Source organism: Scyliorhinus canicula, chromosome 2, assembly GCF_902713615.1.
Source record: "Scyliorhinus canicula chromosome 2, sScyCan1.1, whole genome shotgun sequence".
Lineage (NCBI taxonomy): Eukaryota > Metazoa > Chordata > Chondrichthyes > Carcharhiniformes > Scyliorhinidae > Scyliorhinus > Scyliorhinus canicula.
Window position 1 is genome coordinate 219605559 of NC_052147.1, and position 25239 is coordinate 219630797.

Sequence of the window (25239 nt, forward strand, 5' to 3'; positions counted from 1 at the left end):
CAATGTACATGCACCAGATATGTGACAATGATGGTCCAAAAAAAAAAAACACTAAAATTGCCACACAAAAAAATCCCCAACTGGACAACCTTCCAGAAAAAAAATAATCACCAAAATGTTCATTGTACACACCATGACATCAGCAAGATGGCCTTACATGGGAGTTTTGGAGGTGCCAGTGTGGACGGGCTTGCAAATCTGGAGCGAATTAATGAGCAATCCACTTAAGTTCATTCAGTGGTGTAGAAATGGCCCCTAAATTAATAACCCTGTTTCTTTAGGAAGATAATACCCCACATAGAGCAAAAATCAAGAATTCAATTTTAATATTTCAATATTTTGATGTTCTAGTTTCTTTATTGTGTTTCATTATGTGTATAATTCAATTTTGCCTGCAATTATCCAAATACATGTGTGACAAATCAAGATGGTATAGATTTCATACTCAAACTTCTTCATGTCTTTGAAACATCAACATTATATAATAGTGGCTCATTGACATTTTAATTATCCAATCTATAGTTTCCATACCAAGAAGGCAAGTTGCATTTTATATCTTGCCCCCCCCCCCCCCCCCGGTTATAATAGATGCTATATTATTCCAGAAACAAAATTATCCAACCTAATAACGGCTATTTGTGGTTACATTTTCTCGTTCATAGGTATTTAGTATTGAAAGATTCAACAGCTTAAATTTAACAAAAAAGTTGAGGAAAAGAACGGAAATTTAATCATGAATGAAAAATGCTAAGAGTTTCAAACAAATTGATGCAGTTCAAGTATTAAAGATGAAAGAGATATAAAATGTGACAGGAATCTACAGCTGTGCATCCTGACGATATGGGTTCCTTACGTATACATACATGTCAGAATCCATTTTGTTGATAATTCCCACATTCATAACTTTAAATGAAACTTATGTAAAATTGTAATGCTGTTTTCGCACTCCTTCATCGTAAGAATTGGATCAAAGAATGGTTATTGCACAAAAGGAGGAAGCCATCTGTGTCATCTTGGTCCAGACCCTTACACCAATCTCAATTTCACTCCATCTACCCTGTCTGGACCCTTCATGATTTTGAACAGCCTTCTCGTCTCGAAGAACAGCCCCACTTTTCCAACTACTGTCGCAACTGAAACCCTACATCCCAGGAATCAATCCTGGGTGCAATGTAATGGAAAAGTTTTGAAGTGTCATTTCATAATACTTTATTTAATATTTTAATACTTTCTCCCTTATTTCAACTTCACCGTTGTCGAACCACACTTAGTCATTTTTGGGGGCCCTGGGAAGTTTCTCTCTGGGCTAGCCCATACTTTGAATTTTTCTCATCACTGGGGAGCTGAACTCACTGGCCAGAATGGCTCCTCAGAAATCAATCCGCTATTTTGAAAGGGTGCCCCGATCGCTAAGTGAACTTGAGGGTCCCCATAAATCCTATCCACGGGCAATGTCAGCACATGGGCATTACCCCACGCTCCCCCCAATGGGAGGACACCCTATTATGGGGTCGTTAAGGGCCCGCTTTTCAGGCATTCCCACGCCCCCTTTCAGCCGCCCCGTTTTCAGGACACCCACCCTTCACAGTCGTCCCCCCCACCCCCAAACATTCTGGAGACCCCTTCATATCCACCCTTCGCCCCTCCCACCTTTCATACCCCTCCCTCATCCCTCCTTTCTTGGGCATGGTCCCCTCAGGCCCTGACCCTTGGCAGTGCCACCCTGGCACCTTGACAGAGCTCCTGCCAGGTTGGCAGTGCCAGCCAGGCAGCTTGGCAGTGTCAGGGTGATACTCAGGTGTGAACCAGGCAATGCCAAGGTGCTCAGGTGTCGAGGGAGAGCCAGGGTGCCTCCTTGCCTTGTTCCTGACCACCAATGGGCCTCCAATGGCCTGGCAGAACTCCCCATCTGCCGTGACACCTGGTCCACGTTTGTGTGCACTAGTACTAACTCTGCTCCACCCATTACACCGGCGCTGCACATTTGTGCAATTAAAGTTGCCCTATAATGTTTGCATCTCTCTGTAATTCCCCTGCAGATTTGTTCTTCCATATGCATCTCAATAATTGCTAGTCTATTGCCTACACTGAGCAATGTAATTGCACCCTTTTTGTTCCTTAGATCTCCCCAAATTGTTTCTGTCCTTGAGCCTCTGGGACATCCTCTTTCTCCAGCACTACAATGCTCACCTTAACCAATGCCATCATCCCTCCTTCTTCCTTCCTTTCCTATCTTTCTCAACACCTTGTACCCAGGAATATTTCACACTCAGTCCTGAACCTGGGGCGGCATTCTCCCCTACCCGGTGTGACGGAGGGTCCCGGAGTAGGGGAGTGGTGCCAACCACTCAGGGGTCGCGCCTCCCCAAAGGTGGGGAATTCTCCCCACCTTTGGCGGCCAGCCCCGCGCCGGAGCGGTTGCCACCAGAAGACTGGCGCAAAAAACCGGCGCCCCCGGCAGCTGGGCTGGCCGAAAGGCTTTTGCCAGTCCGCGCATGCGCCGGCAGTGATGTCGGCGGCAGCTGGCCACTGACGTCACTGCCGGCGCATGTGCGATGTGGGGTTCTCTTCCGCTTCCGCCATGGCGGAGGCCGCGGCGGACGCGGAAGAAACTAGTGCAGCCAGGGCACTGGCCTGGACTCTGAGGGGGGGGCCCCGATTGCGGGCCAGGCCACCGTGGGGGCACCCACCGGGGTTCGATCGCCCCCCGCCCCCCGCAGGACCCCGGGGGCCTGCTCGCGCCGCTGAGCCCGCCGTTCCAGAGGTGGTTTAAACCTCGGCGGCGGGAGAGGCCTCCCAGCAGCGGGACTTCGGCCCATCCGGGCCGGAGAATCACCGCAGGGGCCTCTCCGATCGGAGTGGCGAGATTCCTGCCCCCGCCACTTCCCGGGTGGCGGAGAATCTCTGCCACGGCGGGGGCGGGATTTTAGGCGCCCCCAGGCGATTCTCCAACCCTGCTGGGGGTCGGAGAATTTCGCCCCAGGTCTGCTACTGACACGTTATATTTCCACATGGAAATCTGTACTTGCCACTCCCCAATCGTGTTCATTGTGCTCTGTGCATTCATATACATGCACAGTAACCTTCAAATTTAGATTTAAATACTATATTTTAATACTTTATTTACTTTATAATACTTTATTTAATATTTTAATACTTTCTCCCTTACTCCAACTTCACCAATTAGCATACTGTCCTCTATACTAATGTTATCTGTCCTCCCACTATTTATGCACCCTGGCATTCCTCTCTAATATTTTCTCTTGGTTCTCGCATCCCTACCGGGTTAATTTACTGTCCTCCCAACAACACCAGCAAAACGCCCCGCAAATAATTCTGTCCCAAATATGTTCAGGTGCAACCCGTTCGGCTTGGACCAGTGCCTTCTCCCAAGAGTCAGTTCCAGTGTCCCAGGAATCGAAAGCCCCCCCCCCCCCCCCCCCCCCCCCCCATCCTGCACGGATTCATCATCTATCATTATTACGGTGCCACAAACCTGGCTGCTGACTGCAAATCTCGGAGGAACCAATGCCCTCACCAGTTTCCAAAATGGGAAAATGATTTCCGAAGAAGGATCCCAGGGGATTCCTGTACCACCTGCCTAGTTCCTTTGGCCTGCCCGGTGGTCACCCATGCCCTCTCTACTGCTAGGCCCTTAAGCTGCGGTGTGACCACCTCTCTGAACACACTTGGCTCTCAGCCTCATGGATGCACCACAGTGACTCCAGCTTCCACTCGAGCTCCAAAACCAGCAGCAGAAGGTTTTGTGGCTGGCAGGATTTGTTGCACATGTGGCACTCTAGGATACTGGCAGTGTCCATGACTTTGTACATATTAATCATCTTTATTATTGTCAGAAGTAGACTTAGAACATAACACTGCAATGAGGTTTCTGTGAAAAAACCCTATCGCCACACTCGGCGCCTGTTCGGGTACACAGAGGGAGAATTCAGAATGCCCAATTCACCTAACAAGCACGTCTTTCAGGATTTGTGGGAGGAAACCGGAGCACCCGGAGGAAACCCACGCAGACACGGGGAGAACATGCAGACTTCGCACAGACAGTGGTCCAAGCTGGGAATCGAACCTGGGCCCCTAGTGCTGTAAAGCAACAGTGCTAACCACTGTGCTATCGTGCTGTCCGGTATTACAGAACATGCATTCCACTCGACTAAGCTGTCCTGCCATGTCTTAAATTTATTCTATGTACTATATTACCTTTTTATATTGCTCCTTGCAATATATAGTCTTGCAATATATTTGGAACATGACAGTTCTGGAACACTAATGGTACAATATGAATACTTACTGGATCTGAAAACCATCTGTTCGGAATATTTGGTCTTTGTTGATCCACACAAATTACCTTTTTCATATCATCAAAACCAGGATCATTAGGAACGAGATCATAAAATGGAGGCTTATAATCTTCCACAATTCCTAAATAAAAACAAAAATTGCATGAAGAGGAATAAATTAGGGATTTAAAGAAATATATAAATTTGCAGTGCTACTGATCAAGTGTTGTGATCCCAAATGCAGCGTATGTTAAAAAAGAAAAATCAAATCAGAAAAATAACGTTATCTGAATATTTGATCCTAAAATGATCATTCCAACCTGGGTTTTTCTGCAACACTGGTAATGTGAAAATGACAGAGGAGGGCAAAATCCAAAGTCCGACCCCCGAACAAGGCGCCTACAATTTTGGCAGGGGAGGAGATGGGACGAGGTTGGGATTTGTGCTTGCACGTTTTACGGAGGCAGCTGTCCATACAAAAAAGCAGCTGCCTCCAGTCATGTCGTTAGCGAAGAGTGGGAAAAACAATTGGCTAAATTCTCTGCCGTCAGGATGCTCCCTTTTGCTCTGTTTTGCTGGCAGCCCGGTGGTTTCCCGACAGCTTGGGGCTGCCCCACAATGGGAAACCACATTGACCAGTCGGCGAAATGGAGAATTCCAAAGGCATGCTGAACCAGAGCCGGGATTCTCCCCTACCCGGCGGGGCGGGGGGTCCCGGCGTGATGGAGTGGCATGAACCACTCCAGTATCGGGCCACCCCAAAGGTGCGGATGTCTCCGCACCTTTAGGGGCCAAGCCCTAACATTGAGGGGCTAGGCCCGTGCCGGAGTGGTTGATGCTCCGCCTGCTGGCGTGGAAGGCCTTTGGCACCACGCCAGCCGGGGCTGAAGGGACTTCGCCGGCCAGCGGAAGTCTGCGCATGCGCCGGAGCGTCAGCGGCTGCTGACGTCATCCCTGCGCATGCGCAGGGGAAGGGGCCACTTCCGCCTCCACCATAGTGAAGTCTATGGCGAAGGCGGAAGGAAAAGAGTGCCCCCACGGCACAGGCCTGCCCGCCGATCGGTGGGCCCCGATCACGGGCCAGGCCACCGTGGGGGCACCCCCCAGGGCCAGATCGCCCCGCGACCCCCCCCCCCCCCCCCCCCCCCCAGGACCCCGGAGCCTGCCCGCGCCGCCTGCTCCCGCCGGTAAAGTTTGATCCACGGCGGCGGGAGAAGCATGACAGTGGCGGGACTTCGGCCCATCGCGGGCCGGAGAATCGCCGGGGAGGGGGGGCACGTCGACCGGCGTGGAGCGATTCCCGCCCCCGCCGAAACTCTGGTGCCGGAGAATTCAGGGCACAGCGCGGGCGGGATTGACGCCAGCCCCGGCGATTCTCCGACCCAGCAGGGGGTCGGAGAATCCCGCCCCAGGTATCTGGCGCGGCGGTAAGGAGAAACCGTCCCAATGTGTGCCGATTAGATCTGGTAGCAGCAGCTCTAAACTTTGTGAAGTCCTTTGGAGAGGTGGGACACGCTATTGGAGAATTAGGGTTATGGCCGCGGGATACATTTGGGGACGTAAAATACCCTTTGGGAAAGGTACGGTGCTCTTTGGATTGTTAAAAGTGGACATGAATGTTAAAAGTTCTGGATTGAGGAAAGATTTCAATGTATTAAAGAGTGCAGAAAAGATTCGCAAGGATGAAGTTGCTCATTCCTGGAGCTCGTTATGAAAATAGATCAAATAAATTAGGTCTGTTTTCCTTTGATGGAAGGATTCAGAATGAGAGTTGATAGATTTAAGGTAATTGGCAAAAGAAGAAATGGAAACATCGGAGAAACTTTGACATTGTGAGTGGTTAGGATCTGAAATGTGCTGCCTGATAAGTGTGGTGGAGTCAGGTTCAATCGCGACATTCAAGAAGGAATTGGATTATTATTAGAAAAGGAAGAATGTCTGTGTGATGAGATGCATAAGCAATGATGTAAATAGTAATATGCACAGCCTCCAACAGGTGGCAGTAGAGAACAACCATGTGACACTGTTGCCTTAGGGAGTCATTGTGGATATTCGCATTTGTTGTAGCTCTTAAATAATAGTCATTTATAGTTAGTAGATTCTTAATAGTTTTCTTATTGCTGTTATTCAACAATAAAATTTAACTAGTGATGAACTAGACATTTTCTACTGTACTAATTCCACCCGGCCAAGCACCAGAACGTTAACAGTGTGGTGCTGTAGGGAGGAGGTAGGGGAAAGACACCAGGTGAACTGCTCATTCAGAGAGCCGATGCAAACACAGTGGGCCAAATGGTTCCCCCCTGGGAATGGCCAGCGCAGTGGGCAGCTCCGGGCAGGGCAGATTAAGGGGTGTTTACGGGCAGGGTGAGCCTCCGTGCAGGGCAGGGTACATCTCCGTGCAGGGCAAAGGACATCTCCGCGCAGGGCAGGGGGACATCTCCGCGCAGGGCAGGGGGACATCTCTGCGCAGGGCAGGGGGACATCTCTGCACAGGGCAAGGGGCATCTCCGCGCAGGGCAGGGGGACATCTCTGCGCAGGGCAGGGGACATCTCCGCGCAGGGCAGGGGGACATCTCTGCGCAGGGCAGGGGGACATCTCTGCGTAGGGCAGGGGGACATCTCTGCGCAGGGCAAGGGACATCTCTGCGCAGGGCAGGGGGACATCTCTGCGTAGGGCAGGGGGACATCTCTGCGCAGGGCAAGGGACATCTCTGCGCAGGGCAGGGGACATCTCCGCGCAGGGCAGGGGGACATCTCCGCGCAGGGCAGGGGGACATCTCCGCGCAGGGCAGGGGGACATCTCTGCGCAGGGCAAGGGACATCTCTGCGCAGGGCAGGGGACATCTCTGCGCAGGGCAGGGGACATCTCCGCGCAGGGCAGGGGGCGACTCTGCACAGGGCGGGGGGGGGGGGGGGGGGGGGGGGGGGGGGCTCCGCGCAGAGCAGAATGTACTTTGAGAATTCAAAGTTAAAATTCAACTTGAAGCTTCAGTTATGCCATTTGCTTCAGCTTACTTATTGGTGGGATTTAGCATGAAGATGCTCCGCGCAGGACAGGGGACAGCTCCGCGCAGGTCCATAATGGGACTTTATTATCATCAGGCAATTAGTCTCTGAGGTCATGGCTTCTTCTCCCGAGGCAGATCATCCCTCCACGATGGGCTGAAAGCTCTTCAATCCGAACAGTGCTACCAGGAAGGAGCCATTGTTAGGACTAAGGTAGGCCCCAGACCAAGAGTAAGACTAGAGGCCTGGAACAAAAGTGTGGGGTGCACTGCTCTGGGCCAGTCAGGCATGCCCTTGGGGCTAGATATTAAGAGGCCAGGGTGCAGCCTTTGCCACTCGGTGCAGATAGCCTACATGGGGCATAAGGTGCTTGAACAGGAGGGAACGCCCAGCCCAGAGTCAAGCAGCTAACGCATAGCAGGTAACCTTCTGGAAACATGCCAGCTTCAGTGGGAAGAGAACCTGAAGGGCATTCAAGGTTCTCAATTAACCCCAAGAGCAGGCAGGTTGATAAAATAGCAACAAGGTAGATGACAAGGAAGCCACCCAACCCTGCTGATTTTATATCCCCAGCACACTTACTGGAGAGAGGATAGGGGCATATCATTTCAGAAATGTGCTAGGATTCCTGAACAGCAATAATAATTTAATATTCCCCTAAATAGCTTTTTTTAAATCATTCTGACAGGATGTGGGCTTCGCTGGCTAGGCCAGCATTTGTTGTTCATCTCTAATTGCCCTTCAGAAGGTGGTGGTGAGCTGTCTTCTTGAAACACTGCAGTCGATGTATGGTACACCCACTGTGCTATTGGGAGGGAGTTTCAAAACTTTGTTCATGGGATGTGCCCAACCCCGAGGGCATTTTAAGAGTCAATCATTGCTGTGGATCTGGAGTGACATGTAGGCCAGACCAGGTAAGACCAGGCAGATTTCCTTCCCTAAAGGATATTAGGGAACCAGATGGGTTTTTACATCAGTGGACTTTCAATTACAGATTTTTATGGAATTCAAATTTCACCATCTGCCATGGTGGGATTTGAACCCAGGTCCCCAGAACATTACCCTGGGTCTCTAGATTATCAATCCAATGATAATACCACTACACCACCGCCTCCCCATCTACTGCCCTTGTCGTTCCAGATGGTAGTGGTTGTGGGTTTGGAAGATGCTGCCTTGGTGAATTCCTACAGTGCATCTTGTAGATGGTACACACATCTGGGTTGACAGGGCTGGGTTTGCCTTTGTCGTTTTCAGTACCTAGGCCGATGCTGGGTGGTCCACCCAATTTCTTTCCTATTCAAAGTGAGTTATTCGTATGAATATTTCATGTATTTTGGATCTATATGGTCCCCTAATGCAGCTTATGTAGGCCAGAATATTCCACATTTCTACACTCACTAGCCTGTCAATTTTCACCACTGATTTTAAATGGACAAGAAATGGGTTGAAAAACACAGAAATAGAAGTGCTCCAGATTGGGTTCTGCATAGACTGAAACTCAAATTATCACAATTATTTTTCATAACATTGTGAATAAGTGTATAACCGCAAATATGATACAATATTTTTAAAAAATAATAATTTGGGAAAATATATTGCTCAAAAAGTTCTGTTTTACATCAAGTCACACACACACCTGAGGCGGAATTTTGAGCCTGCATTAGCCGTCAGCGATGCAAGTGGAAAACATGAGTCAGGAAACACGATTCTCGCCAGCGAGAGCATATTTTCCAATTTCCCAGGGCCCACACAGGTGGCAGAACAAGAATCCTGCCACGGAAGGCCGCGAACCTCATTTAAATGCATGAGCATATCACTCGCGAGCGCTCCCACTGGGACTTCCTCCCCCTCACCGAAAATTTATTGGTCACCGGCGTGAGATCACACCACACGATTTACAGCAACAGTATAATAATAACTTGGTGACCTCATCTCTGATGGGATACTGGAGGTAAGCGCTCAGGTCGCTCTTGCCCTCTAGGGTGCCAGTCGCAGAGGGGGCAGCGGAGAGGATGCAGTATCGGCATCTCGGGGGGTAGGTTCGCTCACAGGCCTTAGCCTGTAGGTTCAAAGCGGTCTGGCAACTGGTGTGCTGGCAAAACTTCCAATGTCCACCTTGTTGGGCTTGTGGCGCTATCACCACTGAGAGACTGCCTTTCCAAAGTGGCAGCTGGAAAGTGGGAGGGAGCAGGTGAGTCCATAGCATCAGCACTGGGCAACTGAGAGGTTCCTGGGTGGGGTCCGATGAGATGCCAGACTGCATGGGCAGAGTGAGGGGCTCTGACAAGGGGTGTTTACCAGCTCTATGAGGCCTGAAGACCCTGACACAATGGGGAGAACGACTGCAGTGCCCACAATCAGGCAGAATTGTGAAGCCAGAGGGCATGAAATATCTGGAAGTTCAAGGCCAATGGTTATGGAGGCCAGGCTCTTAGGGGTTAGTGTCTGGGTGGCTGGCTGTTCAAGTTGAAAGGCTTGTTTAATCCATAGCCCTTCAAAGCTGGATTATGAGAATGCCCACGAAAGATGAAGTTGACATGCTAATTTCAGTGTTCATACACATCAGGTGAGCCTCGCCTGCCACAAGGGGACGCCAGTTGCCTAATCAGGTCCCTAACCTTTCCTTGAAGGGTCAATAGTGCCACTTTAGTCAGCATTGCAATGCAGGAGTGTGTCACTGTATGGCACCCAACTTTTAAGCCTCAACAGGTCCAAGCAATGGACGATCGAGGGGGTCCTCTGACCCAACTGTCTGCCTCTCTTCCATGGCTATATTCGTGGCCGGGAGTCCCTGGAGAGAAAGCATGTGCTACCCACTGGCACCCTTGAGAACTTCCGTGCTCATTGGGCGCTGCAGGGGCTGGGGTGCCTGACTGACCCCTTTCATCACATTTTGATTTGATGATTTAAGTCTAATTTATGATTCCCTTTTTGTTTAAGGCACATTCCCTTCTTGTTTAAGGCACTTTCCCTTCAAGGTGCTGTCCCTTTAATTTGTCCCTCAGTTTATTTGATTTTGCTTACTTAGTTATTTATGTTGATGAAAATAGTTAGTTAACATGTAGGGTGCAATTCTCCCCCCACCCACCACGCCGGGTGGGAGAATCACAGGGGGGGGCCGGGCGAGAACCGCCACGCCGCCCCGGCACCCGCACGCGATTCTCCACCCCCCCCCCAAAACCGGCGGCCGTGATTTACGACTGGTCGCTCAGAGAATCGGCGCTCGCCATTTGTAATGGGCGAGCGGCAATTATCCAGCCCGGATGGGCCGAGCGGCCTGCCCAATACGACGTGTTCCCACCAGCGCCGACCACACCTGGTCGCTGCCGGCGTGAACAGCGCGGGAATGCTGGGGGGGGCGGCCTGTGGGGTGGGGGGGATCCAGCACCGGGGGGACGCTCAATGGGGTCTGGCCCGGGATCGGTGCCCACCGATCGGCGGGCTGGCCTCTCTGAAGGAGGCACTCCTTTCCTCCGCCGCCCAGCAAGATCACTCCGACATTTCTTGCGGGGCGCCCGCGGGGAGGACGCCAAACTGCGCGTGCGCGGGTGACGTCATTTCTGCGGCGCCGGCCGCTTAATTTACGCGGCGCCACTTTTACACGGCGCCAAGGCCCGGCGCGCGTAAATGACGCGCCGCTGCTCCTAGCCCCCCGGGGGTGGGAGAATAGTGGGCGAGGAGCGGCCTCCGACGCCGGAGTGAAACACTTCGGTTTTCACTCCGGCGTCGGCACTTAGTCTCACGTTGGGAGAATCCCGCCCGTAGTTCTTGCTTTGCTCACTGAATTATGTTGTTGACCAGTGGGATTAAACTACAAACAATTGCTTCCTGGTACTTGGTTATTTATGTTGATCAAAATAGTTGAAAGCTTAGCACTTCCCCACAAGCCCGTGAGCTCAAAACTATTGTGCTCGGACACAACGGCATTCGTGGCGTAAGTGTGCAGTGAACTTCCGTCAGAGAGCGCACCCCTGAACTCATCCAGGTAAGTGGAGAGTATTCCATTACACTCCTGACTTGTGCCTTTTAGTCTGGTGGACAGGCTTTGGTGGGGTCAGGATCCTAGCCTTTGACCTGCCCTGGTAGCCACGGTATTAATATAATAATCTTTATTATTGTCACAAGTAGGCTTACCTTAATACCGCAATGAAGTTACTGTGAAAATCCCCTAGTCTAGTTCAGTCTCTGATCAATATTGATTGTAGGGGATTCAGCGATGGTAATGCCATTGAACGTCAAGGGGGGGTGGTTAGATCCTGTCTTGTAGGAGATGGTCATTGCCTGGCACTTGTGTGCTGCAAATGTAACATGCCACTTAAAAAAAAAAAAATCTTTCTTGTCACAAGTAGGCTTACATTAACACTGCAATGAAGTTGTTGTGAAAAGCCCCTAGTTGCCACATTCCGGCACCTGTTCAGGTACACAGAGGGAGAATTCAAAATATACGATTCACCTAACAGCACATCTTTCAGGACTTGTGGGATGAAACCGGAGCACCCGGAAGAAGCCCACGGAGACACAGGAAGAACGTGCAGACTCCACACAGCCAATGACCCAATCCGGCAAGCGAACCTGGATCCTGGAGTTGTGAAGCAACAGTGCTACCCACTGTGCTACCGTGCCGCCCACATAAGAACGAACGGGCCACCAAAGCCGATATTTTCAAAACTCTGGTAGGATTCCACTCTTGGTCTCTTGCCCTTTGCTTCTCTCTGGCATCTTCATTTTCCACAAAGTCCCTGACCACACCTTCAGCACTCCATTACAATTCCTTACACTTCCACAAACGCCATCCTGATTCTTTCCCAGAGATATCTACCTGCAACTTCTGCATTGAGCACTTCATTCTTCATAATTTCCATCTCAACTCACCTTGCCCTTTCCATTGATTTCACTGCTCTCTTCTTCTACATAAACCTACTTCAATTAAAGTACAAAGAGAGAATTGTCTTACACCAGGACAATGAAGCAATTCAAGGGATCTAGTCCCTATTTGGGGGAGGCGGTGGCATAGAGGTACTGTCACTGGACTAGTAATGTTAACGCTCTGGGGACGCAGGATCAAACCCACCACAGCAAGTGAAATTTGGATTCAATAAAAATCTAAATCAAAAGTCTAATGATGAACATGAAGCGATCCCCGTAAAAACCATCACAAATGTCCTTTAGGACTGCTATCCTTACCTGGTCTGGCCTACATGTGAGTCCATAGCAATGTGGTTGACTCTTAAATGCACTCCGAAATGGCCACTCAGTTCAAGGACAATTAGTGATGGGCAATAAATGCCCAGCTAGTGGCACATACATCCCATGAATGAATAGAAAAACAAACTTGTGGAAAACCAACAAGGCAAGTCACAGTATTCGTATCACATATGTGTTCTTCAATGTCCGACATCATATACTGTTAATGGAGAGTTTCTGGAGCGAACTACGTTCATGTGCAAAATTCTTTGAGATATTGTGCAATATGCTATTAGATCTTCTTAATTCATCATTTCGCATTTTCCCAGAGCATAAGATACTCAGAAACAAATTAATGAAACATTACTTGCCTGTTTTAACGATGAGAAAGGATGTATGAGAAATTCAAAGATCTATAATTATACTTAACTGAAATCCACATTAAAAATGAAATATTTGTGCAAATGCACGTTAACCACATTAATGAATTAAAGGCAAAAGTCAAGATATATATACCTCCATATCATAACAATTAAGCAGCAGTACTAAACCAAGCTGTATTCTTTGTACATTTACAGTAATAATGGACATTTGGAAGATTTGTTTGTAAACAGTAATAAAACTCTTTATGACTGTTACATTCAGACTAATAAATGAATCCAAAATACCTTCCAAGCACTCACCATTGCTAACTGTTCTCCTGGCAACTTCCCACAAGACTAGGCCAAAAGCCCAGATGTCAACTCTCCTGTACGAGTCAAACAGATTCACTTGGATTGTTTCATCCAATACTTCAGGTGCCATATATCGCTTAGTCCCTACCCTAGGATTATTGCCAACATCTAAGTGATTAGTGCACTGGGAGTGCATCACAGCAAGACCTAAAAACAAATGCAAAAAGGTAGCAAGTTACAACAAAATCCCACAGCATACCATCAGGGATCAGGATAACGGGTCAAGTACCTCGAAGTTTCACTTCTGCTAATATTTGTTTTTTAAATTTAGAGTATCCAATTCTTTTTTTCCAAATTAAGGGACAATTTAGCGTTGCCCATTCACCTACCCTGCACTTCTTTTTGGGTTCGTGGGGGGTGAGACCCACGCAGACACGGGGAGAATGTGCAAACTCCACACGGATGGTGACCTGGGGCCGGGATCGAAACCGGGTCCTCAGCACTGTGATGCAGCAGTGCTAACCACTGCGCCACCGTGCTGCTTTATGCTAATACTTACGCATCCTTCACTTTTCCTCATACCCGCATAAAAGCTGACTGAGCATTTGAACAACATTATAATAATCGTTTCCAATAGAGTTTTTTTTATCTCCTGTGGCATTCATATATAGGCTGGGGATTGCACTATGGTTGTAACATGGTAATGCTGTTAGTCACAGCCAGAGGGCAAAGGACTGCATAGGTTGGAGTGTGGAGAACAGCCAGGGGAGAAAGCAATAAAACAAAGCAAGGAGAGAATTTAAACGTAGTGGCCATTAATTAAGTCAGGTCACTCTCTGTCACAACCCCTCTTCCCTCTTCCCCCCCCCCCCCCCCCCCCACCCCACACCCTCTGAAAAGAGGAAGAAATAAACCAAACAATTAAATTAAGTCTGTAAGATTTCTAGAAAATGCCACCAGTGTCAAACGTATCACATACTTGTTCTTTGTAATAGTCCCAGTTACCATGCACTACATAAATAAAACACATCTTAGTGTACCACAAGTTTAGGGCTGGCCTTTGAGCTTACTGACTTCCTGTCAAATTTGCCACTTTGTCAGCAGACACCAATATAGCAAGAATTTCTCACTAAGCTCAGGGGTTGATTTTAATGCTATTCCCCCACAGCCAGTTTGGTGGCAGAGGTATTTAAATCAAGCAAGAGGAGTGCAGGTAAGGATCCCACGTCATTCCCACCTCTGTCACCGTGGTCAAGTCCAGAGCAGGAGCCTTGTTAAAATTTTTCCCACCCTGTGACAGTCGAGGGCTGAGAATCTCCCTTACCCGGCAGGGCAGGGGGTCCCAGCGTGTCGGAGTGGCGTGAACCACTCCGGCGTCGGGCCACCCCAAAGGTGCGGACGTCTCCGCACCTTTAGGCCCCAAGCCCTCACATTGAGGGGCTGGGTCACACCGGAGTGGTTCCCACGGCCTTTGGCGCCACGCCAGCCGGGGCTGAAAGGACTTCACCGGCCGATGTAAGTCCGCGCATGCGCCGGAGCGTCAGCGACTGCTGATGTCATACCGGCGCATGCGCAGGAGAGGGGGTCTCTTCTGCCTCCGCCATGGTGAAGACCCGGGGGGTCGGAGAATCCCGCCCGAGGTCTTTAAATGGACAATTTATGCCTACTTAAGGGCTTCATTCTGCCTCTGCTCGTGTCCAACCAGCAGGGGGCAGAGGACTCGCCATATAGTAATCCTGAAAAGCAAACCCCCTCGGAGCTGCTTGCGAGCTTCAGGTGGGAGGGCGTGGTGGTGGGTTGTCCCTTATTAAAAGGCACTCAGTGTCTGATTGAGGGACCAAGCATCAGGAAGACGGGAGATCCTATGAGAGCCAACTTCCACAATGACATGTACCCTGCAATCCCCATCCCACTATCACTCACCCATGGCTTGGGTCCCTTGGTGATCCTGAGCCTCAAGTGGGGCATTATCACTTGCAGCCAGCACCTTCCCAACAACACTGCAGAGCAATCAAGGGCTCTGACTGGCCAGCGGCTCTCGGCAGGTGGGACCTATGCTCCAAGGGTCCTTGATCCTGGTGAAAGCTTGCCTCTGCTCAGTGAAGTGCCTCATTAGTAGTTAAAGACTTCCCAAAAAGAGGTGACGCAGGGGTCTCTCCAGTAAGTGAGACCCCCATCGTATACATTAAATTCTGCCCAGAGTTTTCGTTCATTAGTAAGGAGTTTACAACACCAGGTTGAAGTCCAACAGGTTTGTTTTGCATCACTAGCTTTCGGAGCACTGTTCCTTCCTCAGGACTTTAACCTGGTGTTGTAAGACTCCTTACTGTGCTCACCCCAGTCCAACGGCGGCATCTCCACATCTTTGTTCATTAGAACATTGATTAAGGGATATGAAAGAAATACTAAAATTCATGAAGGGAGTACAGACAAAATAATAACCAATTGTTTTCAATAGTTGAGGAATTAAGAATGAAGGACAAGTTAAACAGCAAGGTATTTATAACAGGCAACAGGGGAAATCTCTTTATACAGAGCGTTTGTCAAACTTAGAATTAATTTCCATGGTTAACTGCTGAGGCAGAAATGAATCAACTTTTCAGTTCAGATTGGAAAACAAAAGAGTTGAAGGCAACAGAACCACATCCTTGCATGACTGGTAAACACCAATAGGAACTCAAACAGCCCATGTCAATGTTTAACCTCTTGTGGATTTGATGGACAAGCTGAGTATGGAGCATTCCAAGCTAGATAATGATGCATAAGTGGGAAATTATGGCACAGCAGGAATGCAAAAAACTATGTGGTGGCTTAGGGAGTGCCAACAGGTGGAATGTCGTGGAACAGACATGCAACATATTGAGTGCAGCGCAGGAGGTGGAGAAGGTTTGGGCTACAGAGGTATAGAATTTTGAAATTATGGGACCTGAAGGGAATTAAGTATTCGCCTTAGGTTAGGGATAGCATTCCCATCTCTGGAATAGAAAGTCATAGGTACAAGTCTCATTGCAGAGACATGTGCAGATATCCAGGATATATTGCTTTGCTGGTGCAGTTATTTGGATGCAGGTGTTAAACAGATACCTGTCTGCCACCTCAGGCATGTGTAAGAGATTCTACAGCACTATTTTAAAGAGCAGTGGCGTTTCCCAGTGTCCTGGTCAATGTTTATCCCACAATCAAACATGAAACAACAATCCAGTTGTTTATTTCATTGCTATTTGTTAAATTGCTGTATGTAACTGGTTGCTGCATTTCTTACATCAAGGGGCTTACTTATTTGGTTACAAAGCACTTTAGGATGAGTGAAAGGTGAAATGGGGGTGAAAAGGGCAATTTAGCCCTGTGCTAAACAGCCCCATTCGCGTAACAGCCTCCCCGAACAGGCGCCGGAATGTGGCGACTAGGGGCTTTTCACAGTAAACTTCATTTGAAGCCTACTCGTGACAATAAGCGATTTTCATTTTTCAAATACAAATAGAAGGTCTTCTTTTTAGGGTCTTTATCTGTTCGTGCCAGGAGTAAAGTAAAAATATAAAGGTAGATAGTCTGACTATTAATATGGAAAAAGGTATTTTTAAAAATCTCCATTCAACAAACACATTGTCATCAGAAAAGCCAGATAAATATTGCATGTAATTACTCATGCTGCAGGAGACACAAGTGACCTGCTCCAAGCCCAGTGTGGGCATCTCTCAATAAAGATCTGCAAAGAGTTCAAATACATCCTCAGTGTAATTCACTCATGTTCCTCTAAATGAGGAACTATCAACCGTTTACACAAGGTAATATCTGTAACCAGAGCTTTGAATCATGGGTGGAATATCCCATCAGTCTCTCATGCAACCCCTTCATGATTCAGTATTTAAAAATAAACACACAATAGAATACAAGAAATAGGTGCCGGTGTAGATCATTTGGCCCCTCAAGCCTGCTCCACCATTCAGTAAGATCATGGTTGATCTGAAATGTGGGCTTAACTTCTCTTTCCTGCCTGCCCCACCCCCGTTCACCCCCATTCCCCACCTATCCCTCAATTTAAAAATCTGACCACTAATTAATCCCAACTCATTACACATCACCAGGTTTGAAATAGCTAATAGTACAAACTTTCTTTTGATTTTCTAGTACAAAAGGAAAATCGGAACACTTAATGTTGCCCAAAATGTTTTGCATTTTATTTTGTACAAAAAAACCTAAAGTTACCTGCAACCTAAGGAAGACCCCAGAAGTACATCCTTCCAAGTGCTTGGTGATGACCAGAGATTTTGAAAGACCTTATATAAATCTAGTCTTTCATCGGTGAAGTTGCAAACTTGTTGTTTCGTACTCTAAAGTGACATATTTTAGTTTAAAAACAAACTTTCCAAGCACATTAATCTTAAAAACGCAGATAGTATATTTAAAACTGATAAGCAGTATTAAGCACTGAATTCTCAGTGAAAACATATCTTTGATGTTAACAGCCTTGATTGTGTATCATTGGTAGAAGTGCTTACCTAAATCCGCTATGCAGCACTGCCCATTCTCCTTAACAAGGATGTTTTTGCTTTTAAGGTCTCGATGCGCAATTGCAACCTTCCCCTGTGTCCCAATGATTTCTGTATGCAAGTGTGTTAGACCACTGGCAATGGACAATGATACTCGCAAGCAACCAACAGCATCCAGAGTTGTGTGCTGCAGGTAGTCATAGAGGGACCCTGCCTCATGGTAATGTGTAATCAGCCATAGCTGTGTGCTAGAATTCCTGGACGTCATGTCAGAGGCAATGAAACCTATCGGAGGAAAAGAAACATACAATTTGTGACCTATGTAACTATTGAGCAGTATTCTACAATAAGTCTGAGTGGTACTTTAGGTCAGTTTTACATGTTAAATAAATGCCATGTGCGCCAATAATTACTTTTAGAACTATATATGGGCGCAATTCTCCAAAATGGAGACAGAGTGTTTGCGCCATCATGAACGCCGTCAGGGGCCGGCCACGTAATAAAATAGGGAGCCCCCCCCCCCCCCCCCCCCCCGGTGAAGGAGCACTTTTCCCCGCCCCACAGGCTGCCCCCCGACTCTACCCGCAGAATTCCCGCCGGCAGCGACCAGGTGTGGACGGCGCCAGTGGAACTCTGCGGACAGCGCCCACGACCGGCGCAAATGGCGCCGATTCTCCGCTCCTCAGAGAATCCAACAACATAGGGAAGGAAGAGGGTTAAGCTCCTAAAGTTGAAGTTTAAGGAGCAAGGGAATAAGTTAAAATCAGAAAGGGAATAATATGTAAAGTCTCAAATGTAGTAATCTCTGAATTACTCCCACAAGATAGCAAGAGTAGAAATAGAAGAAGTGGTTGATTAGTCTGTGTGACTAGAGACATGGTACGAAGAGGACCTCAGATTCCTGGGACATTGGGAGCAGTTCTGTGGCAGGAGGGGCCTGTTCAAGATGGAGAGGTTGTACCTGAACAGAGATGGGAGCAATATCATTCTAGGCAAGTCGATTACTATGTTAAGTGGATAAGCAAGATGCACTGAGGATGGGGAGAGTTAGTTGGTGTTAGGTTGGATCATAGAAAATACAAAAATAAGTCTGCTTTGGAATGTACGCATGTTAATGCAAGTATGGTTAATAACGTTCGAGGGTTATGCTGTAATAACTATAGCTATTTGGAATATGATGTAGTGGCAATAACTGAGATATGGGGAGGCATGGTGACACAGTGGTTAGCACTGTTGCCTCACAGCGCCAGGGACCAGGGTTCAATTCCAGCCTTGGGTGACTGTGCATGCAGTTTGCACGTTTTCCCTGCGTGGGTTTCCACCAGGTGCTCCGGTTTCCTCCCGCAGTCCGGGGACGTGCAGGTTAGGTGGGGGTTATGGAAGTGAGCCTGCATAGAGTGCTCTTTCAAAGGGTTGGTGCAGACTCAATGAATCAACTGGCCTTGCTATATTTTTCTATGTTCTATGTTCCACTGTAGTGATTCCATGGTTCTATATCTTAAATTGGATATTTAATAGTCAAAAGTACAAAATATTCAGCAAAAGGCATGGAAGGAATGAACAAAGACAAAGGGTTGGCAGTTTTGATTCAGGAAAATATTGATGCTGGAGAAATTGTCCATGAAAGTTATTAACAGGAATCTGTTTGATTGGAGATAATAAAGAATAAACAAGCTATTTTATAGACCACTAAATAGTGAAAAGGAGGGCAGCACAGTGGCGCTATCACAGTGGGTTAGCCCTGCTGCCTCATGGCGCCGAGGTCCCAGATTCGATCCCGGCTCTGGTTCACTGTCCGTGTGGAGTTTGCACATTCTCCCCGTGTCTGCGTGGGTTTCACCCTCACAACCCAAAGATGTGCAGGTTAGGTGGATTGACCATGCTAAATTGCCCCTTAATTGGAAAAATGAATTGGGTACTCTAAATTTATTTAAAATAAAAACAAAAAATAGTGAAAAGGAGATGGAGAGCAAATATGCAAATATATTACTGAGAGGTGCAAGAACTATAGTGTTCACTCAGGAAGTCAGAGTTAAAATTTTACGATGATATTGCAGTCAGTAGCTATGGATACAATGGTAGGAGGCTCCAACTTTTGCATGTTGATACTCAACCTGTTTGGCCATGTTATAAATGCATCTTTCTTGCCCATCAAGTCCGAGGTTGGAAATCAAACCTAAAGCTTTTGGTTTGCAGGCAGGGACGCTGCGTACCTGACCACATGGAAATATAGTTCCATGCAAGAACTATAGAGTAGTGACTGACGAACAGTGGCAGCCATTTGTACTATCTATGATATGTACTGCAATAACTCACCAAGGTTCCTTCGACAGCACCTTCCAAACCCACGACCACTACCATCTAGAAGAACAAGATCAGCAGATACCTGGGAAGCCCACCACCTGGCACTCCAAGGCTCTCACCACCCCGATTTGGAAATATATCGCCGGTCCTTCACTGTCGCTGGGGCAAAAACTTACATTTCAAAATCTTGAAGTATACACACTATGGGTGTGCCTACACTTCAACGACTGTAGCAGTTCAAGAAGGCAGCTCACCACCACCTTCTTAGACTTAGACTTAGAACAGTACAGCACAGAACAGGCCCTTCGGCCCTCGATGTTGTGCCGAGCAATGATCACCCTACTCAAACCCACGTATCCACCCTATACCCGTAACCCAACAACCCCCCCCCTTAACCTTACTTTTTAGGACACTACGGGCAATTTAGCATGGCCAATCCACCTAACCCGCACATCTTTGGACTGTGGGAGGAAACCGGAGCACCCGGAGGAAACCCACGCACACACGGGGAGGACGTGCAGACTCCGCATAGACAATCTGAAGAAACATCTAGGGGATGGGCAATAAATGCTAGTGTCGCCCACATCCCATAGATGAATTTTTTAAACGATAGACAATAATGAACTTTAATTACTCCAATATTTAAAACAGGCCATTGATTGTACAAAGGACAGAGAAAAGGGGCAATTTCTGAACTGCCATCTGGAGAATTTTCTTGATCAATATTTGACTTGTCCAATGAGGAAGGATGCATTGCTGGTCTCATTTCCGGGAATGAAGTGGATCAAATGGAAATGTCACAGTCAGGGTGCACCTCAAAAACAGTGATCATAGTATTGCAAGGTTCAGATTAGTTGTGGAGAAAACAAGGACAAATCTAAACAAAAATACTGATCTGGGGGTTTGTTAATTTCTACAAATTGAACGAGGATCTGCTGCAGGTAAATTGGAGTCAGAAAACTGGCAGGCAGAAATGTAATGGAACAATGGGCATCAGAACAGAATTTGAATCAGACTTGCTGCTCCGACCATTTCCATTTATACAGTGCCTTTAACATAGAAAAATATCCCAAAGTGCTTCACAGAAGAGTAACCAAAAACCACACCAAAGGAGACACAGAAGGAGTGATCGAAGACTTGGTCAAAATGTAAGTTTGCATGAGGGTCTGAAATGGGATGGACAGGCTGAAAGGCTTAGAGACGAAACTCCAGCAGCGTAGAGTCTGGGCAACTGTCAGCAATGGTGGGTCAAATTTGCCAAATCCAGAGGAACAGTGTGCATTTGGGCACGGTTGTACCACTGACAAAAACAGTATAAAGAGGGATAAGGCTATGACAGTACTTAAACATAGAATCATAGAATTTACAGTGCAGAAGGAGACCACTCAGCCCATCGGGTCTACACTGGCCCTTGAAAAAACACCCTACTTAAGCCTGCACCTCCACCGTATCCCCATAACCCAGTAACCCCCACCTAACCTTTGGACACTATGGGCCAATTTAGCATGGCCAATCCACCTAACCCGCACATCTTTGGACTGTGGGAGGAAACCAGATCCTGAACTCACATTTACTAACTGGAGTCACTGGATCGCCAACAGGAATGAAAACACAAGCTGACTTTCATCCCCTCCCGGCCTCTACACTTGAGGCCAATGGTAGTGCCCAGAATATTGACGCAGCAAAGATTACACAGGGTCAAATCCAACAGAGAGGAATCAAATGTAACTCTCAACAGAAATTTGAAAAACTTAATTAATGCAGTTTTAACTTTAGACATGCGAGATGGAATAACTCACCTAAAATATTCTCATTTCTCAACAGAACACTGTTGTAGATCTCAGTCTCTCTAAACCAGGATTTTTCATCTCTAGAAGAAAATATCTTTACTGCCACATTTTCTCCTTGCCATTGACCCCGCCAAACCTCTCCAAAACGTCCTTTACCTGTGGAGCAGAATGCAAGAGAAATACCTCATTATATTTCACCAGCTCAGTGAAACTGACTTCTCACGCATATCTACACATTCTAACAACACCATCTGACTATCCTACAGAGATACTGATGATTACCTGGATGTGAAGAAAACAACAAAAGCATTGAAGATACAACTGGTCAGTGACACTAAAGGTTCACCCTCCTGGCTGGACCTCCTATTTGCTCAAAAGGCTTGGTTGCTCCCAGAGATCCAGTAAGCATGGTGCCCTCTCTCCTAAAACACTAGCTATGGAAAGTTGTGAATTTAAAGCAGTCCATCTCCATCTCCAAATAGAATCAGGCCAGATGCAGAGATCAGAAAGCTTGGTCAGATAGCACTGATCAAAAATTGAAGCCAATCCCCTCTCCAGACAAACAAACTCTTGCAGATTTATCAGGTCAGATAATTAGACTATAAATTGTAAGCACTCTCAATTTCATGAGAGGTTTCTCGAATCTGGGGATTTTCAAAATGGGTGTCTCTTGGGGCAAGATTGAAGTGAACGTTTCGGTCTTGTGCTTTGCACCTTCTTTCTTGGACAGTCCCTCAGGGTTGAGCATGACTTGCTTCCATTTGGGTCGTCGGTTCTGCGGTGGGTGAATAGTCCAATCCTGGATCTACAAATTAGGCACAGGCTTGGCAGATGGCATTTAATGAGGTGGGTGGGACCATCTGGATTCTGCGCACTCTTTCCGCTGTTTACACTTGCCCTCGCGTGCTCCATCCTGTGACGCTCGAGGTAATTGGCGCCTTTGCGGATGCTTCTTCTCCAGTTTGTGCGTTCTAAGGCAAGCAACTCCCCCGTGTCGATGGAGACGTTGCATTTATTTAGGGAGACTTCCAGAGTGTTCTTGTAACGTTTCCTCTGCACTCTTAGTGATCGCTTGCCATTGCGGAGCTGGGAATAGAGCCACCAGATACATGCCAATAAAGATTACATTCAGTGGATAGCACAGAGAAAGGCTAATCCACCCAAATAGTCTATTCAAACATTTATATTCCATATAAGGCTGGGTTAGTAAATTTGCTGATTACACCAAGATTGGTGGAGTAGTGGATAATTTGGAGGGCTGTTGTAAGCTGCAAAGATTGGATAGCTGCATTGATAGGATGCAGAGCTGGGCTGAAAAGTGGCAGATGGAGTTTAACCCTGCTAAGTGTGAGGTGATTCATTTTGATAGGACAAATTTGAATGCGGATTACAGGGATAACGGCAGGTTCTGAAGAATGTGGAGGAGCAGAGAGATCTCGGAGTTCATATCCATAGTACTCTGAAAGTTGCCACCCAAGTGGATAGAGCCATGAAGAAAGCCTATAGTGTGTTAGCATTTATTAACAGGGGGCTTGAGTTTAAAGAGCCGTGAGGTTATGCTGCAACTGCACAAGACCTTGGTGAGACCACATTTGAAGTATTGTGTGCAGTTCTGGCCACCTCAATATAGGAAGGATGTAGAAGCTTTGGAAAGGGTGCAAAGGAGATTTACCAGGATGCTGCCTGGATTGGAGGGTAGGTCTTATGAGGAAAGGTTGAGGGAGCTAAGGCTTTTCTCATTGGAGCGAAGGAGGATGAGAGGTGACTTAATTAAGGTGTATAAGATGATGAGAGGGATAGATAGAGTGGACGTTCAGCAATTTTTTCCTCAGGTGGATGTAGCTGTTTCAAGGGGGCATAACTATAAGGTACATGGTGGAAGATATAGGAGGGATGTCAGAGGTAGGTTCTTTACTCAGAGAGTGGTTGGGGCATGGAACGTACTCCCAGCTATGGTAGTGGATTCGGACACTTTAGGAACTTTCAAGCGGTTATTGGATAGGCATGTAGAGTGCACTAGAATGATTGGGAGAAGGTTGATTTGATCTTAGTTTCAGACTAGTTCGGCACAACATCGTGGGCCGAAGGGCCTGTACTGTGCTGTACAGTTCTATATTCTATATCAGCCTCCCCCAGCTTTATTTCATCCAACCCTATCAGTATATCATAGTCATAGAACTTTTCATGCAGAAGGAGGCCATTTAGCCCATCGAGTTTGCAATGGCTCTTGGAAAGAACACCCTACTTAAGCCCACACCTCCACCCCATCCCATAACCCAGCAATCCTAAGGGCATAGCCAATCCACCTAACCTGCATATCTTGGTGGAACGTGGGATGAAACCGGAGCACCTGGAGAAAACCCACGCCGACACTGGGAGCACAGTAGCATAGTGATTAGCACAATTTCTTCACAGCTCCAGGGTCCGAGGTTCAATTCCCGGCTTGGGTCACTGTCTGTGCGGAGTCTGCACGTCCTCCCCGTGTGTGCGTGGGTTTCCTCCGGGTGCTCCGGTTTCCTCGCACAGTCCAAAGATGTGCAGGTTAGGTGGATTGGCCATGAAAAATTGCCCTTAGTGTCCAAAATTGCCCTTAGTGTTGGGTGGGGTTACTGGGTTATGGGGATAGGGTGGAGGTGTGCGGTTGGGAAGGGTGCTCTTTCCAAGAGCTGGTGCAGACCCGATGGGCCGAATGGCCTCCTTCTGCACTGTAAGTTCTATGAAATGTGCAGACTCCGCACAGACTGTGACCCAAGCCGGGAATCGAACCTGGAACCCTGGAGCTGTGAAGCAACTGTGCTACTAATGTTTCTATTTATTTCTCCATCATGAATTATGACCATCATTTGGTATATACCTCTTGCTGAAAGGGTGGTGGAAGCAAATGCAAGTGACTTTCCAAACAGAATTGGCTAAATACCTGAAGGGAAAAGAAAAGAGCAGTGAACTAATTGGATAGATCTAGCAAACAGCCAACTCAAGCGCAATGGGCCAAATGGCCTCCGTTTGTGCTGTACCATCCTACTGTAGTGGGACAGTGGATATTCCTTTGACACATGTTGGAACATAAGTAGAGGATTTTAAAAAGCTCTTTTGTAAAGCTTTTTCAGACGCACTAATATACCGTTTATAAAGTGCTCTGATCAGTTGAGAGTTGATCATCGAATTAGAATCATAGAATTTACAATGCAGAAGGAGGCCAGCAGGTCCATTGAGTCTGCACCGGCCCTCGGAAAGAACACCCTACTTAAGCCCACGTCTCCACCCTATCCCCGTAACCCAGTAACCCCATCTAACCTTTTGGACACTAAGGGGCAATTTAGCATGGCCAATCCACCTAACCTGCACATCTTTGGACTGTGGGAAGAAACCGGAGCACCCGGAGGAAACCCACGCAGACACAAGGAGAAAGTGTAAATTCCAGACACACAGTCACCCGAGGCCGGAATTGAACCCGGGACCCTGGAGCTGTGAGGCAGCAGTACTAACCACT

The 25239-nt window shown here is 47.5% G+C and overlaps 1 protein-coding gene across 3 annotated transcripts in view; it reads right to left on the minus strand.

Moving 5' to 3' along the window:
* Window positions 1-25239, minus strand: part of LOC119961957 (activin receptor type-1-like) — a 136422-nt gene that overhangs the window by 2271 nt on the left and 108912 nt on the right. For all 3 annotated transcript variants that reach the window (XM_038789579.1, XM_038789578.1, XM_038789580.1), the window contains 4 exons: window positions 21759-21905; window positions 17665-17940; window positions 13175-13372; window positions 4310-4440 (listed from right to left, as the gene is read on the minus strand). In XM_038789579.1, the coding sequence (XP_038645507.1) occupies window positions 4310-4440; window positions 13175-13372; window positions 17665-17940; window positions 21759-21905 (752 nt within the window). The remainder of the gene's footprint in view (window positions 1-4309; window positions 4441-13174; window positions 13373-17664; window positions 17941-21758; window positions 21906-25239) is intronic.